This window comes from Planococcus citri, chromosome 3 (genome assembly GCF_950023065.1).
Source record: "Planococcus citri chromosome 3, ihPlaCitr1.1, whole genome shotgun sequence".
Taxonomy (NCBI): Eukaryota; Metazoa; Arthropoda; class Insecta; order Hemiptera; family Pseudococcidae; genus Planococcus; species Planococcus citri.
Window position 1 is genome coordinate 72759894 of NC_088679.1, and position 15089 is coordinate 72774982.

A 15089-nucleotide genomic window follows, 5' to 3' on the forward strand; every position below is an offset into this window, starting at 1 on the left:
TTTTTGTTTTTGTTTGTTTTTTCCGCTGATATCAACATTCTTTAAACTTCAAAGTTGAATTTCATTCAATTCAAATTTCATCATGAATCTTGAAAAAAATTTAGGTATGTGTTATGTCAGGTGTACGTGAATATTTGTTCAAGTAGAGATGATCAACTCAGTTTTCAATCTCTAAGGTACTGTTCAGCAAGTCCAGAGCTCACACTTCATTTCTTTCGTAAGTTGAAAATTGCTGCCATCTCGTGTCATTCTTTATTCTATCTAACTATTCGTTGGATGTTTTCCGGTGTCTCTTATAGCATCGTCAAACTTTAAAATACCCAAGGAAGGAGCTGAATAAATTGTCGTTTCACTTATTGAACGATTGATCTAATCACATGTGTTGGAATTTAGCTACTCGACCAGAATATATCAACAATAAACTAACATAAAATTTTTAATGGTTACAGATAAGGCACGAAAACTGAACTCTGCTGTTTCTGATCTACGAGTATTCCTTGTTCCGACCAGCTCTAAGTGAGTCTCTACATACCTCAATGATTATTGAACTGAAATTGTACTTTTCTATCTGATTAATTTTGTTTCATTTTCGCAGATTGTGTCAGAATTTAACCGATTCTACGTCAAAAAATTTTCATGGTTAGACGTTACATGGCTGTTTGAGAAATATCTATTTAGTGAGTGAAACATTTACTCGTTATTTCGGTTACAGTTTGTGTACTTTAAGCTTTTCCTTGTGGAAAAATTATAGTAACTTCGTTCTGTTTCCATAGATTGTATCAGATGTGCATCATACATTGCTTAGCCAGTGTTTCGGTAGCAAATTGTTATTTTCCAACATAACTACAACTATTTGAAAAATATCTACGTGGTGAGTGAACAATTTTTACAAATTTTTAGATAAATAACGTTTGTATCTTGTACTCTGAACCTTCCCTTTATTTTGAAATGAATTCTTGAATCCGTTATGAGACTTATGAGTCAACGGTAATAAGTGTTTGTAAATCACTATCAATGTGTCGTGTTAGAGCTGTTCGAAAGAATCGTTTCGTGTTTCTTTTTTTGATAGAAAATTTAGGTATATTTTTTGTAGATTGATAGAAATGTGCTCTAGTATTTTTATTTTCAATGTCTAAAATTTTAACGTCTGAGTAAGTAAATAGAATTAGAAAAGAGACGAAGAAGTTGAGAAACTGCCATCGAGAGTTGAAGAGGGGAAGTGTCGATGACGTGTTATTTTTTATGTTTTATTGCACTTTGCATGCATTAAGTTTACCATACGTAGCTGTAATTGTTATGGAACATTACGAATTATTCGTTCTTACTTCTTGAAGAATGTCGTGGAAAGTGAAATATGAGTGATATTAAGTTTTATTTTCTGTTCTGTGGTTACTGAATTTTACAAATAGGTACATATCTTGAATTATAAAGGTATGCCTTCGTCGGTGGTATGATTTAAAGTAAGAGTATTAGTCACCTATTTTGACATTTTATTTGATCTATAACTAGTCTGCTTTTCAGATACTTGATACATATTATTCGTCGAATGCAATAATTGTGAAACTTATCACATTAATTTATTAATCTTACGACGATTCGTATTCAATCCGATTCTAATACGCATTACTTTGCAATATTAATTTGGACATTGCAATTTTAGATTCCTTTATTGAAATTGGAATCGAGGCGAATCAAGGACGTAAAATGACTGAATTGGTGTCTAACGTATATGATCTAATCTATCCGAGTCCGGTGGCTCTAAAAGAAATCTCATCTAATGCGTTTGTCGTTGAATTATGGAACTTGGAACTCAATAAACATCGTACGAATCATAATTTGAATGAATTCCTGTCAAGTCCGGATATTTCGTTGAAAACCCTTATTCCCAACGTGCCATCGTCTATTAAACGCATAATCGAAGAATATATCGAAAGATTTACATCTTCAGTGTCCGATTGGAATATACACCATTTTCTCCAGGTATTCGATTACCACCGTAGTGATTCGACTGGCATTTTTCACGATTTTAATGATTTTAAATGTGACTGGGATGGCACTATTCATTACGTTCGTACGGCCAAACAAATGATGATGTGCGACCGAATCGGTGCAGATGAGAAATTCAAAATAGCCTGTATGTACTGCTTTGAGGATGAAGTCAGACGACTTTGGCCTTCTGTATCGGGAAAGCTGGACTTGAATGAAATTGATTTTTATAGTTTCCCGCAATTGTATTACTGGGTTTATTTGCTTAAAAATGAATTGCATCGAATACCTGATCAAGGCGATGATTCGGTTGATCGATTTGCGCTTGGTAGAAAACCTAATAATACGTCTGCTATGGAGTATTTTTGGAGTCGTATCAATCCAGAAAATCAATTAAGAAAAGCTGAAGCTTTGTATTCGAATGATCATGAATATTTCGCACGATTTTTTTTGCCAAAATTGGATGAAGAAGAGCTAGATGAATTTGTCGCCGAAAGAGGTAGTGATTTAATATTTAACCTTTTGTTTGACGACCGCTATGAATCTTACCTTCTTCCAACGTGGATGTATATTAAGGATAAGATGAAGGAAAATACTTTTACGAAGCTAGTCGAAAAAATTGTAGACGCAGAAACCAATAATCATATTTCAGAAGAAGTTATGAATGAGAATTCTGATGAAATACTGCAACACATGTCGAACACTGAAGATAAAACATATTTGTGCTGCGAAATATGGAAAACCGCCCCGGATGAATTGAAACGATCAGCAATCAAAAATGTTTTGTCTCGTCAAGATTGGTTAGTTGAAAGGGTTCAAATGTTTCCAACGCAATTTAGAGAAATCAGGTTTCTGTTAAGTATACTGTCTGATGCCTCTTTTGAACAGAGAAACGTTTTTTGGAATAATAATTGGCTTAATTTAATCGTTGATACACGTGGCAAAGATATACATCAAATTATGAAACTGTGTTTCAAAAACGAAAACGATATTGCCAAATTTAAAGAAACTACTATGGCTGAATACAATATTATCAGTTCGTATTGTATTGAAGTACTCAAGACCGGATATTTCAATGAATTGAATGATTTCCTGGTGTTCTGCTGTCCTGAAACTCAAAAAAGAAGAGCGTTGAAACGGCGCCTATTGCAATCGTGTTTCCTTGGAGAAGATACGATGTTGAGGATTGAGCATCTCCACAGAATGAAATCGATGAATGATTTCATTGACGATGCCTTCAGCAATGCCGACCTTGCCGCTGATTTTAAAAATCAAGTTTTATCCTCAATTGAAGCTACATACTGTCTAAGTCACTGTATTTACTCAGAGTATCCATCTTGTAGTTACACAATAAATTTCGTCGATACATTTGCATCAAAAGAGCAGGTCGTGGCGTTTACGAAACAGGCTGTTTCGGAGTCTGTGCGCTATAAATTGACAAATGGTTTTTTTACTCCCCTCCGATTTTCCGGTGATAATTTGCAAGCTATATTAGTTTGGTGTTTGGGTAATGATGAAGAAGTTGCTAATTTCAAACAGTCGTTGTCTGTGTCGTTAGATGATATCTTGTACAATCTAGCGCCGCTTGAATTTCACCAGGGAGACTTCAATGAAAGAGTCATGGCGAAATATCGTCAAAATTTTGATGATTTTCTAAAATGGTATTTCAACAGCCCGGAGGAGATTGAAAAGTTCAAAAAACAGGTTCCCGATAAATTGAAAATTTTTCTACCAGAAGCGTGATAAAAAGATCGAATTATTCGGATTATTCATGTTTTATTTTGTTAACCACTTAATATCTATATTACGGAGCAAATAGAATAATGAGGTAATTTTAGGTAATATTTGCTTCTTACACTTTTAAATTTTACCATATGTCAGTGTTGAAAAAAAAAAACCAAAAATCTATTTTTTGTGTTTACCTGAATTCAAGTGTGAAATGTGGCCTGTTTTAAACTTTCTGAACAGTTTAAAACAAAAAATGCCAAATCGGCGGATTTTTGTACGAGGGGTCTTCGATTTTTTTCAAAATCAGTTCATATTTAGAGGTCATCAAACGATGACGAATGACCCCAACCGGACATTTTTTCGATTATTTTTGGCGGAGCTGTGGGGCTTCAAAGTTCTGCAAAATGGCCGAAAATGGAAAATTTCAGTTTCAAATTACTCCGGTTGTACGTGGTATAAAATTTTGAACTTTTTTCAAATTGTAGCACTTTGAGAGGGTAATCGACGAATGATGTCAAAATCAGTGTTGTCACTTTCAAAAACCCAAAAAAATCGATTTAAAAACTTATAATTTGAATATAAACTTGATGTCCGCGAGTAAAAATTTTGAAAAAATTCTCAGTTTTAGTCCTTTTTATGTAGAATAACATATCAAAAAATTGGACTGGCATTTTTTTTTCATTTTTGAGAAAAAAATTACAAATCTGGCATTTATTGCAAAAATACTTACCATCAAAAACCTAAAAAATTAAAAAGTTTGCATTTTTGAGATATTTTACCACTGTCTTCTTTTCTTCTTCTCATGTCCAGGACATTCGGATCTCCTTAGATCCCCTACCCCCCTCCCTCCATCTCTGCACCAGGTCTTCCGTGCGTTTGTTCATTTCTCCCCACAGCTCCTCTCTAGTGTATGCAGCAGAGCTGAAAACTGTACTCGCTGACAGCAGGTAACTACTGTACCCGTACTGTACTAAATTCTTGCTTCTTGCTCGTAGCTCATTGAAAAAAATTCACCCTGGTTCACATTATAACCTGTAGCATGTTGAATGCATAGCCGGTGTACCAGCATGACGTCATCATTGTCATCAATTACTGTCAAACGTCAATCAAATGACAGGTGTCGAAGTGTAACTCCTCCCACTTACGCATTACCAAGTTTTGGGGTGCGTGCGCAGACTAATGTAAGTGCAAAAAAAAAACGATCGGGTTGTGCTCGCTATACACTACTATCTATACCCGAATCAATTCGATACCTGCCACTAGTGGGTTTAGTTGGTATTTTAACCAGATACTGGTAAGCAGGTAGCGTAACCGTTTTCAGCTCAGGCATGCAGTGCCTGTGTGACATATGAGGAGGTGGTCATCATTCTGTCTTTGCCCGCAACTGGGGCACTTCACATCATCTTGAATGCCCCATCTAGTTAGGGTTACTGTTGTCTGGGCTCATCCAGTTCGAATCCAGTTCAGAATGAGCCACTCTACATAATATGGCAGTTTGTGTCCATTTGCCATGTTCTTGTTACATGTGGCCTTCTCCAGATCCGACCATCTTTTCTTTCTCCCCTCAACTGGATCCAGGGCCGGCGTTAGCACTGTCGCATAAGTCGCAAAGTGCGACTAATAGCCTGCATATCTACACTTCACAAGCTTTCTATTGAGGGGTCTTTTATGAAAATTGGTTGAGTGGATACAGAGGTCTCGTGGGAACAAAAAAACTAACATCATTCTAATCGCCAAATATGCTGCGTTGTGATTGGGTGAAATGATTTCTCGAGGTTTTTGAGCTTTTGGCCAAACTTTTCAAACATTCTAGAATACCCTGCAAATCTACTCTTCACAAGCTATCTCTTGAGGGGTCTTTCATAAAAATCTGTTGAGTACTTATTGAGATCTCATGGGAATTATAATTGCCGAATGCTATGTTCTGATTGACCAAAATGATTTCTCAAGCTTTTTTGAGCTTTTGGCCAAAGCTTTCAAACTTTCTATTGAGGGGCCTTTTATGAAAATCGGTTGAGTATATACTAAGGTCTGATAGGAACAAATATCCAACATCATTCTAATTGCTGAACGCTATTTTTCAAACTTTCAAGAATAGCATGCAAATCTACACTTCACAAGCTTTCTATTGAGGGGTCTTTTATGGAAATCGGGTAAGTACTTTCTGAGATCTGGTGGGTAATATGCCAAATGCTGCGTTGTGATTGGCCGAAATGATTTCTTGAGCTTTTTGAGCTTTTGGTCAAACTTTTCGAACTTTTAAGAATAGCCTGCAAATATACACTTCACAAGCTTTCTATTGAGGGGTCTTTTATGAAAATTGGTTGAGTACTCACTGAGATTTTGTGGGAACAAAAAAACAACATCATTTTAATATCATTTTAATATATAAGATTTGAAAAATTAAAAAAAAAACGTCAATTTGCCTACAAAATCACCGATCTGTGCTCAAAATTCTCATTTTTTTCCAAAAGCTTTTGCCCTCACTTTGCTCGGGCTACATTAATATTTTCTATTTCTCAAATTCTTCATGATTGTGCTTGGAAAGTATTTTTATTTAGACTATTAAAAATGTCAGTAGTGGAAAACTGACTTTACACATCAAAATTACAGGTGTTTTGCTTCTTGAAACTTCAAGTTTTTGATAGCTTTAGCCCTCGCTTTGCTCGGGCCAATGTTGTTCTGTTTTTCAAACCACAAATTTTCCAAAGCTTTTGCCCTTGCTTCGGTCTGGAATTCAAGATAATACTGATTTCAAAAATTTTAAGAATATGAAAACCAAATAGAAAAATTCTAGAAATGGGAACTCATAATACTCAAAGCACATGAAAAATGCAAATTTATCATTTTTTCTGAACAGATTCATTAGCTTTTCAAATTTTTTTAACACAGCACGTTCAAATTTTGATTATCACCGGCAAAACGACGTGATGCACCCCCCCCCCAGGTATGTTAAATTGTTCACAAAAAATGAATAAAGAAATGTCAAATTGAACATTTTAAAAATTTGAACCCTCCTCCTTCTTTTAACACATGAAAAACTGGGGGGGGGGGGTGTCTTGGCTACGCTTCTCATATGCAGTTTTTTTGCGACACACCAGAAAAATTTACTTCACCGGCTCTGACTGGATCCACTTCCATCACATGAATCTCCCTCATAAAACTCCTCCTGGACTTCAGTCTTGGGGCCACCTCTTTCTGGTTGAACAGGCTAGGGTTTTGTTCTTTCTTTGTCCTCTCGGCTCTCTACATCAGCCGCCACACACTGTCTTATCACAGGAGGTGCAATGCCGCATATTCTTGGTAGGTGTTTGACACTGGTTGGTCTGAGGCAGCCAGACACAATTCTCATGGTGTTGTTGAGAGCAACATCGATCTTCTTAACATTTGTGCTGATCAGTCTCAGGCATCATATCCATACTCTGCTGTAGAGTAGTACAGTGCCATGGCTATTGTCCTCAATGTCTTTGGCTTTGCTCCCTGTCTAGTTGATATAAGTTGTTTCTTGCTTCCATCTTCATTTTTGTGTTCTTACAGTGTCTCTTCTCTTATATGAGAGGGTTTGATCTAGTGTGATTCCTAGGTACTTGGGATTTTCACAGTTTTCCAGCTGCACTCCTCCTCATACCAGCTTCAGTGTGCATTTCACCTTCACATTCTTCAGGTGGAAGGTACATGCTTGAGTTTTGGATGGATTTGGTCTGACAATGAGGGCATTATCCACATAGTAGGTCTCTAGTTTATTCAGGGTTTCCTGCAGCATTTTTTGTACCTCTATATATATCCCCCTAGGCAGTTGCTGTCAGGTCATCTGCATACTGGAAGTGCCTGGTCTAGTCTCTGATTGGCTGGTCATTCGTGTATATGTTGAATAGGATTAGGATGAGAACACTCCCCTGTAGCAGTCCATTTTTTTTCCTTCTCCACCTACTGGTCTTTCCCATGTGGGTGACATAGAACATCCTCTTACTGAGCATAGATTTAATGATGGTTGATGGTTAAATTTGATCCTGGGTGACTTCATATATACTTTTTTGTACTGTAGGTGGTGGTTCACATTGAAGATCCCTCGTGCAAAAATACACCGATTTGGCGTGTAATGACCCTTTGTAACTTCGTTTGATTTTGTTGTTCTGGTTCAATCAAAAAAGAAAATAAGAATTCGAAAAGTGTTGCCTTTAATGTTTTTATAGTAAGTACCTATCTAATAGATTTTTTTGTTTTTTTTTGTTTTTTGTTTTTGAAAAAATCACCACTTTTTCACTACTTTTTTCATTACCTTGTTTATATATATTTGACAGATATAAAATAAGTGATTTAATCATATTTAGAAAAGTTCTTGATAATTCTATGGTCAAAAGAATTGAAAAAAAACAAAACAAAAAAAACAAGCTCTGAAAAAAAACACATTTTAAACAAACATGGATGTTTTTTTCTTGACGTTTAAAATACCTCGCTGTTTTTGATACATACTTAATCATTTTTGTAAGGATCTTATTTGGTAACATCACTGCTAAATGAATAAATATGTACCTACTTCAATAATGTGATAGGGATTGTGATACTTTTTATAAAATATTTTTTATCATGTTTTTTTTTAATGCGTATACTTATAATGACCTTTTTTCACTGTAGGTACCATTTATCATTATCACCTATATCTTCATTACACAGGTACATATAATTATAATATGTAGGTATCTACAATGTATTATTTTTTTTAAAAACCATATTTTAACAATATTTGTAAATTTAGCGATTAAAAACAAATTAAACAAAATAAACGCGTCGAGTTGTAATTCTTGAAATACTTTTAATTTAAATTCAATATAAAAAAGTGAAATGCGCCGCACAAATATGGTTTTAACCTAGTAGAATTTTCAGCGATTCCATCGCCACGCGCCACATATTTTGTGACACGTTTTTAAGCCATTGCACCGCCACACTCATCATACTTTTTGGCACGTTTTTCACGGAGGTTTTAATTTTATAACTTCCATCTGTATTGAGCACCCAGTCAGAGCTCTTCAAAATTTGAGGTTGCAAAATATTAGTTATATCGTATAATCCCCGGGATAACTTTTCAAAATCAATTTTTTGGCGGTCAATGTAAGCCTGCATCAAGTCATAAACATTTTTCAAATTATCAAATCTCCTAGCTCCCACAATAGTCTTGGCATTCTTTTCAAAACCTTCACCAGGATCGTCACTTCGTTTATTAGGCCCAATGAACAAGTTTCCTGGCAACCAAGCATAAAAAGCTTGGAAATCATCGAAACCTTCAGGTGTTTTGGCATAAGGATCGTGTTCTATGTTACCTGTGGATAATCCCTTAACCAATTTGTTTACATTTTTAATTGTAGCATCGTGATTTCCTTTTTTTGTTTGATAAAATTTCGTGAATTTATCGATGAATTGTGCCCAGAATACTTTTGACAATTCTTTAGTTTGTTTATTTAGCACTAAGTGATTATAAAATGCTGCCAGTCTGTTGAATGGGATGATATGATGGCGTGAAACTGTTACCGGGTAATCCTTTCCTGTGCCTTGTTTGGTTAATTTGACGTTGTAATTCGGTAGTTTGTCGTCGTAGGGTGAATTAGGTCGTCCAACAATGTCAATCTTGAATTTCATTTTTGTATTGTTGCCCGCTCCTTTTATTTCAATGTTTTGCAAAATGAACAGTAGCGGGAGTAATATCGTGTACTTCATTTTGTTTTGATAAAATTTCATCTGTGGGTTTGAACAAATCAGTAAAAATTTCTGATAAATCAAAATTATAGGTTTAAAAACTACCTCAATGCAATTAAAGTTTACAATTTTTTTCTGACTGGAAATGTTGCATTTGCAGTGCAATCTTATTTTTTTTTAATTTCTTGAAATGTTCCATTAATTTAGACACATTAAAAAAAAAATAATTTTATTGAAATGAAAAGTCTGAATGTAAATGCTTATTTTTATTCAGAAAATATGCACTGCACATTTTTCGGGACTGATTAATTATATTTAAAATCCAACTGCAACCATGCTCAAGCAAATTTTTAACATATAAAAAAATCAACCCCCCCCCCCCACCACAAAATAATATGGTCTTTAAAAACGTTTTTTTGCCTCAACAGTTTCATCTTTGATGGTTTTTGAATTCTATCTCATTTTTGGAGAATAATTAAAATTACCATTTTGTTCTTGCATTTCGCATTCAAATTTTTTTGTTGAGGATTGGGGGGGGGAGAAAGACAAATCGATACCGATAGCATTGATAAAATCCAAAATCCATTTATAGCCTCTGTAATGAAAATTTCTTCAGAAATTATTTTTCTCTCGATATTTCAAAATTGATGAGAAAAGAAAAAAGAATCAGGTTTGAAAATCATCAACAAATATAATATTTTTGGGTTAAATCATTTTCTTTAGATGCCATTTTTGGAGGGAAATTTCCAAAAAAGTTTTTTTTCTGTTTTTTATAATTTTTTGAACACAGCTACCTACCTACTCTAATTTTTTATTTAAAGAATTGTACTTTTTTTTCCACAGATAATGGGTACTTCATAAATTTGATTGGTTTTCAGAGAAAATGGTTTCGAGATTTGGGCCAGGGCTTCGTTGGTTACAGTTTTCAAGGTTTCGGGGCTTCAACATTTGGGCTTTAAGAAAATGATTGGAGCTTTTTCGGGTTTTGGACCCTGGGCCATGATTCGGGTTGGGGCTACACCCCTGAAAAAGTTGAAGTACACGATCATTTTTTTGTAATTATATACCTCGCTATGTTGCTAGTCGTCGTCGTGGTTCCTTGTCCTTTACAGGACATTGGAAATCGCATTTTTTTGTGGTACCCTTACAGGGTGAGGCGATGCCTATTGCCACTGCGATTATTCTGGGGAATCGACGTTGTTTTCGAGCTTCCACTATGTAGTAGTTTCCCGTTGCTTTCTAGTGACATCTACACAAGCACCTTGGAGCTAGCCGGGTAGTTTAGAACCCTGAGCTCCTCAGTGTTGACCTCTATAGACGCTCGAACCAGTTTCAGCTTTTTGATTCTGCTAACAGATGGCGTGCATTATCTGTTAGCTCGGCTAAACTGGTAGTCCCCCGGTACTTGGCGTGTAATGTTGATAATTGCACGAAAGATTTTTTTAATTACACGCACAAGCTTGCCTCTGTAGCTGGGTTTGAACCGGGTACCTCGTGAACGGAGGTCCGCGGCTATACCTACTACGCCACCGAGGGACTTATGTTGCTAGTAAATTATTTATATGTTTTCACTTTGTGTCTCGTTAGAATTTTGCTATTGCAAGCCCCAAAAATCCCTGAAAAGCCCTGAACGTTTCATTCGAGCCCCAAACAATGAGCTCTGAAACCCAAGCCATTAATTTCTTGGCCCCAATCTACGCCCAAGACCTATTAAATTTTCAAATTGAAAACCCAAGACTCGAAACCTGAGAAAAAATGTTCGGGTCCATACCTCTGATATGAGAAAAAAAATTAGAGAATGTTTTGCTTCTAAAATGGGTAACATTGGAAGAAGCAGAATTTGAAAAAAAATCAAAAATTGATGAATTTTGCTTCATTTTCCATTCTTTGATTTTTTTGAAAATTGGTGGAGGTGCAATCTAGCACCACTTTTTTACGGGGGGGGGGGGGGGGTGATTTTGTCATCAAAATGAAACCATTTTTGGGGTGGTCGAGCAGAAAAAAATCTAAAAAAAAATCCATCAAGTACATATAACCAAGAATCACCACAACCCATAGTCTACAAACCCTGAAAATTTTAGTGAAATCTGTCAAAAATGATGCAAGTTATAGCGTTACACGACTTCAACCTAAGAAAAAAATCATTTTTTTTTGTTTTAGCGTAACGAAGCATTACACAGAAAAAATGAACAGAACCAAAATTTTAGAGCTTAAAATTTCCTATACAACCCACGAATTACTTATTTTTCTCTACGATGTAAACATTCTTCAATATCTCCCCTTAAACTGAACCAAGCTGCACCATTATTTAATCAGGGTTGAAGAACACCAAGATACCTACATTCACTCTGAAAATTTGAGCTAAATAGGTTCAGTTTTAAGTTATCGCTTTAGATAAATTTAGGAAAGATGAAACTAGGAAAAAATTGGAAAAAACAAGATAGGTAAATACTACTTAGTCCCCGGGTAAAAAAATGTATACATACCTGCGACAAATAACTGTGAAATGATACTCGTTAATATGATACTTATGATGATAATATGATTCACCCATTTTTATTTCTCTTACACAATATTATCGCCGATAAGAGATGATCATTCCCCACCACAATTGGTAAATGGAACAAACTGACGCTGTTTGACTTATTTTTTATGTTCTATGCTTGAGATGGTGATTCAAAAATGTTATCAGGAAGCCACCCAACCATAAGGAGCCGGTTTCACTAGTTAGTTTCAAGATTCAAGGATGCTTTATAATCTTAAATCAAAATAATTGTACATACCATATTTTTTCTATAAGTGATGCACTTCATCTGTGCAAAAATTGACACCTTCGTCTAAAAAAAAACCACCCCTAAATATATCATCTCTGGTAGAATGGATGGATCACTGTGAAGAAATAATCCTGCGAAATCACCAGGACCATTATGCAACTCTCAAAAGATACTCAACCCCTCCCCCTCAGCCCCAGTTCATCATACACCCCTAAGGATTTTTTAGAGGCTTTCTCTATATTTTTGAACAACTTTTACTTCGAGTTCTTTAGGGTTTCTGGCTTTTTATTTCGAGATGAAGAAATGAATTTTACGTTGTCTTATGAGGAGTTGAAGGGAAACGGACTTTGCTTCGAGTTACCGGAGTTTTCGAGTTAGGTATCGGAGTTTGAGTTATCGCGATTCCATTGTATCTATTATCACAAAAAATTTATGACAGATTTCGATTTCATGAAAATAAAAGAGATTTTTTCGAAAAACATCTTTCGAAACTTTCAATTTATAAATTCCTCCGAGACGATCGATATTAAGAACTTGAAGCGATAACAAAATATGAAATTGCATTCAACTTCAATCAAGCGATTATGCTCGTGTCGAAAAATAACAATTAATATGCTATATGATTACGTAATCCACTCAGTTCATTATTGTCAATAAAATAGCCTAGTTATTCGTCGTGAATAATCGTCATACTTTGAAATATTTTTGCAACGAGGAAAACAAGGACGACGCTCCTTTCTTCTCTCTTGTGAGAGGAATCCCAAATCCGTCGTTTTCATCATTCTAGTACACATGTAGATATAAACTATGACACAAGTAGTGCCCGGTGACTTTTATTTGAGGAGCTTATTGCAAAAATAGCCCTTGTCACTTTGAAAAAAAATTGGGGAGGTTCTTTCCTCCACTGCATTGTATGTATGGATGCATCAGTATGATAGCCCTCTAAATGACCTTGAAAATTTCAGGCCCATGCACATGGTGTCCACAAATTGAAAAACCGGTTTGCTCAAAAAATGCAAACTGGTTTTTATTGACGCAATGTATTCTACACACTAAGGCGACAAAAACGTGATATGAATTTTTTGAAACCGGTTCATTAATCAGCAACCAGTTAATAAAAAATACCCAAAAATTGTAGATAGAGAAAAAAGCTTGAAACAAAAGTTATAGAGCGTGAAAAATTACATAATTCTGTCTAATCACATTTTGAAACCGGTTCATTGGTTCGCATTAAGCCACCAGTTTTTGACAGTCACCTGAAAGTTAGAGATATAGAAAAAAGCTCGAAACAAAAGTTGTACAGCGTGAAAAATTGAATCATTTTCGCTGATCAAATTTTGAAACCGGTTCATTAATTTGCAACCAGTTATCAAAAATTACCTAAAAATTGCAGATTGAGAAAAAAACTCGAAACAAAAGTTGTAGAGCGTGAAAAATTACACAATTCTGGTCAATCACATTTTGAAACCGGTTCATTGATTTGCATTTAGCAGGCCAGTTTTTGACAATCACCTACAAATTGAAGATAGAGACAAAAGCTTGAAACAAAAGTTATTGAGCGTGAAAAACTGAACCATTTTTGCTGATTAGATTTTGAAACCGGTTCATTAATTCGCAGCAAACCATCAAAAGTTACCTGGTTTCAAGTTAATTTGCCATTTTCAAAAAAAAATTGGAATAATATTTCTTAAAATTCAGTGAAAAATATTCTACTTATAACTCAATGCTACTTACGTTGTTTTAATTTTGTTTTAGGATCAAAAATTTAGATTTATTGCTCGATTTGGAGGGACCCGAAAAGACTGAAATGTCATCCAACGTGTACGATCTCATCTATGCCAGTCCAGTGAAGTCTCTAATGGAACTCTCATCTATCGCGGTCAGCATTGAATTATGGCGTTTGAAACTACGCACATATATTGTAAATAATAACTTCAACTTCAAAGGATTTCATTTTTATGATAGTATTCCTTTGCAAAGCATACTTCCTGAAAATACACCAACGCCGTCGATTATTAATCGTATTGTCGAGAAACACGTGAGGAAATTGGCGTTATCAATTTCAAAATGGCAGCAAAACCATAACAGGCAAGTATTCGATCACCGTTTGTTCGATTATTATTTCGGTTTGAGAAATGTTGGTGATTTTTCATACAATTACGATGGCACCGTTCATTGGGTCCGGACAGCTGAACGAATGATGATGTGTGATCGATTTAGCCAAGTGGATAAATTCAAGATCGCTTGTATGTACTGCTTTGAAGATGACATCAGACGAATCTGGCCTTCCGTATCGGATAATCAGAATCTAGATTTAGAGAAAAATAATATGTTTTTCAGCGAATGCCCCAATTTGTATTACTGGATTTGCTACTTGAGAAATGAAATGGACCAAATACCACTTTTTCTCGAATATTACGAGGATACTCGTATTTTTGAGGAATTGCTCGACAGGTGTGAATCCTATAATTGGTCGGCGGCAGAGTATTTGTGGAGTCGCATTCCCTCGAGCAGTCGATTCCGAAAAGCTCTAAATATGTTTAATAGGGGCAGGCATGGTAAAAACCTATTTATCTGGTTTTTGTTACCGAGATTGAGTAAATCGGAGCTCGATAGATTTGTCGCTGAAAAAGGCGCTGAATTAATTGCTGCTTTGTTGGAGCATAAACAAACTTAATTTATGTTTCAGTTTTTTATTTTTTTTTCAGGTTTAGTTTAAGTTTTGTAATTTTTGTTATCTTAAAACAAAAGGTGAATAATACAAAAAAAAAATTTGTTCCTTTCAACTTTTTTCTTGATATTTTTTTGTAATTTTTATACTGGAAAAAATAAAAGCGTATATTGCTCTCATTCTCATTGTACCTATTTATTCTTAGTTCTGTCGGTCAACATTTTCTCCATCTTTGGTTT

General features: G+C 35.2%; 1 protein-coding gene and 1 long non-coding RNA gene across 7 annotated transcripts in view; one reads left to right on the forward strand and one right to left on the reverse strand.

Annotated features, from left to right (window-relative positions):
• Positions 1–15089, forward strand: part of LOC135839015 (uncharacterized) — a 25511-nt gene continuing 10422 nt past the window's right edge. The window contains exons 1-6 of one of the 6 annotated variants that reach the window (XM_065354861.1): positions 1–217; positions 450–516; positions 596–677; positions 774–871; positions 13935–14058; positions 14145–14267. Coding sequence is in view for 3 of the 6 variants with exons in the window: in XM_065354857.1 (XP_065210929.1) it covers positions 1705–3729 (2025 nt within the window). In the remaining 3 variants the exon portion in view is untranslated. Of the gene's footprint in view, positions 218–449; positions 517–595; positions 678–773; positions 872–955; positions 1461–1660; positions 3910–13934; positions 14268–15089 lie in introns of those variants that run through there. The other 5 variants (XM_065354860.1, XM_065354857.1, XM_065354863.1 and 2 more) reach the window with 5 other exon arrangements.
• Positions 8124–12090, reverse strand: LOC135839017 (uncharacterized). The gene is made up of 2 exons (XR_010557520.1): positions 11892–12090; positions 8124–9447 (listed from the first exon to the last, which is right to left on the reverse strand). It is a non-coding gene; the product is annotated as an uncharacterized LOC135839017 (long non-coding RNA).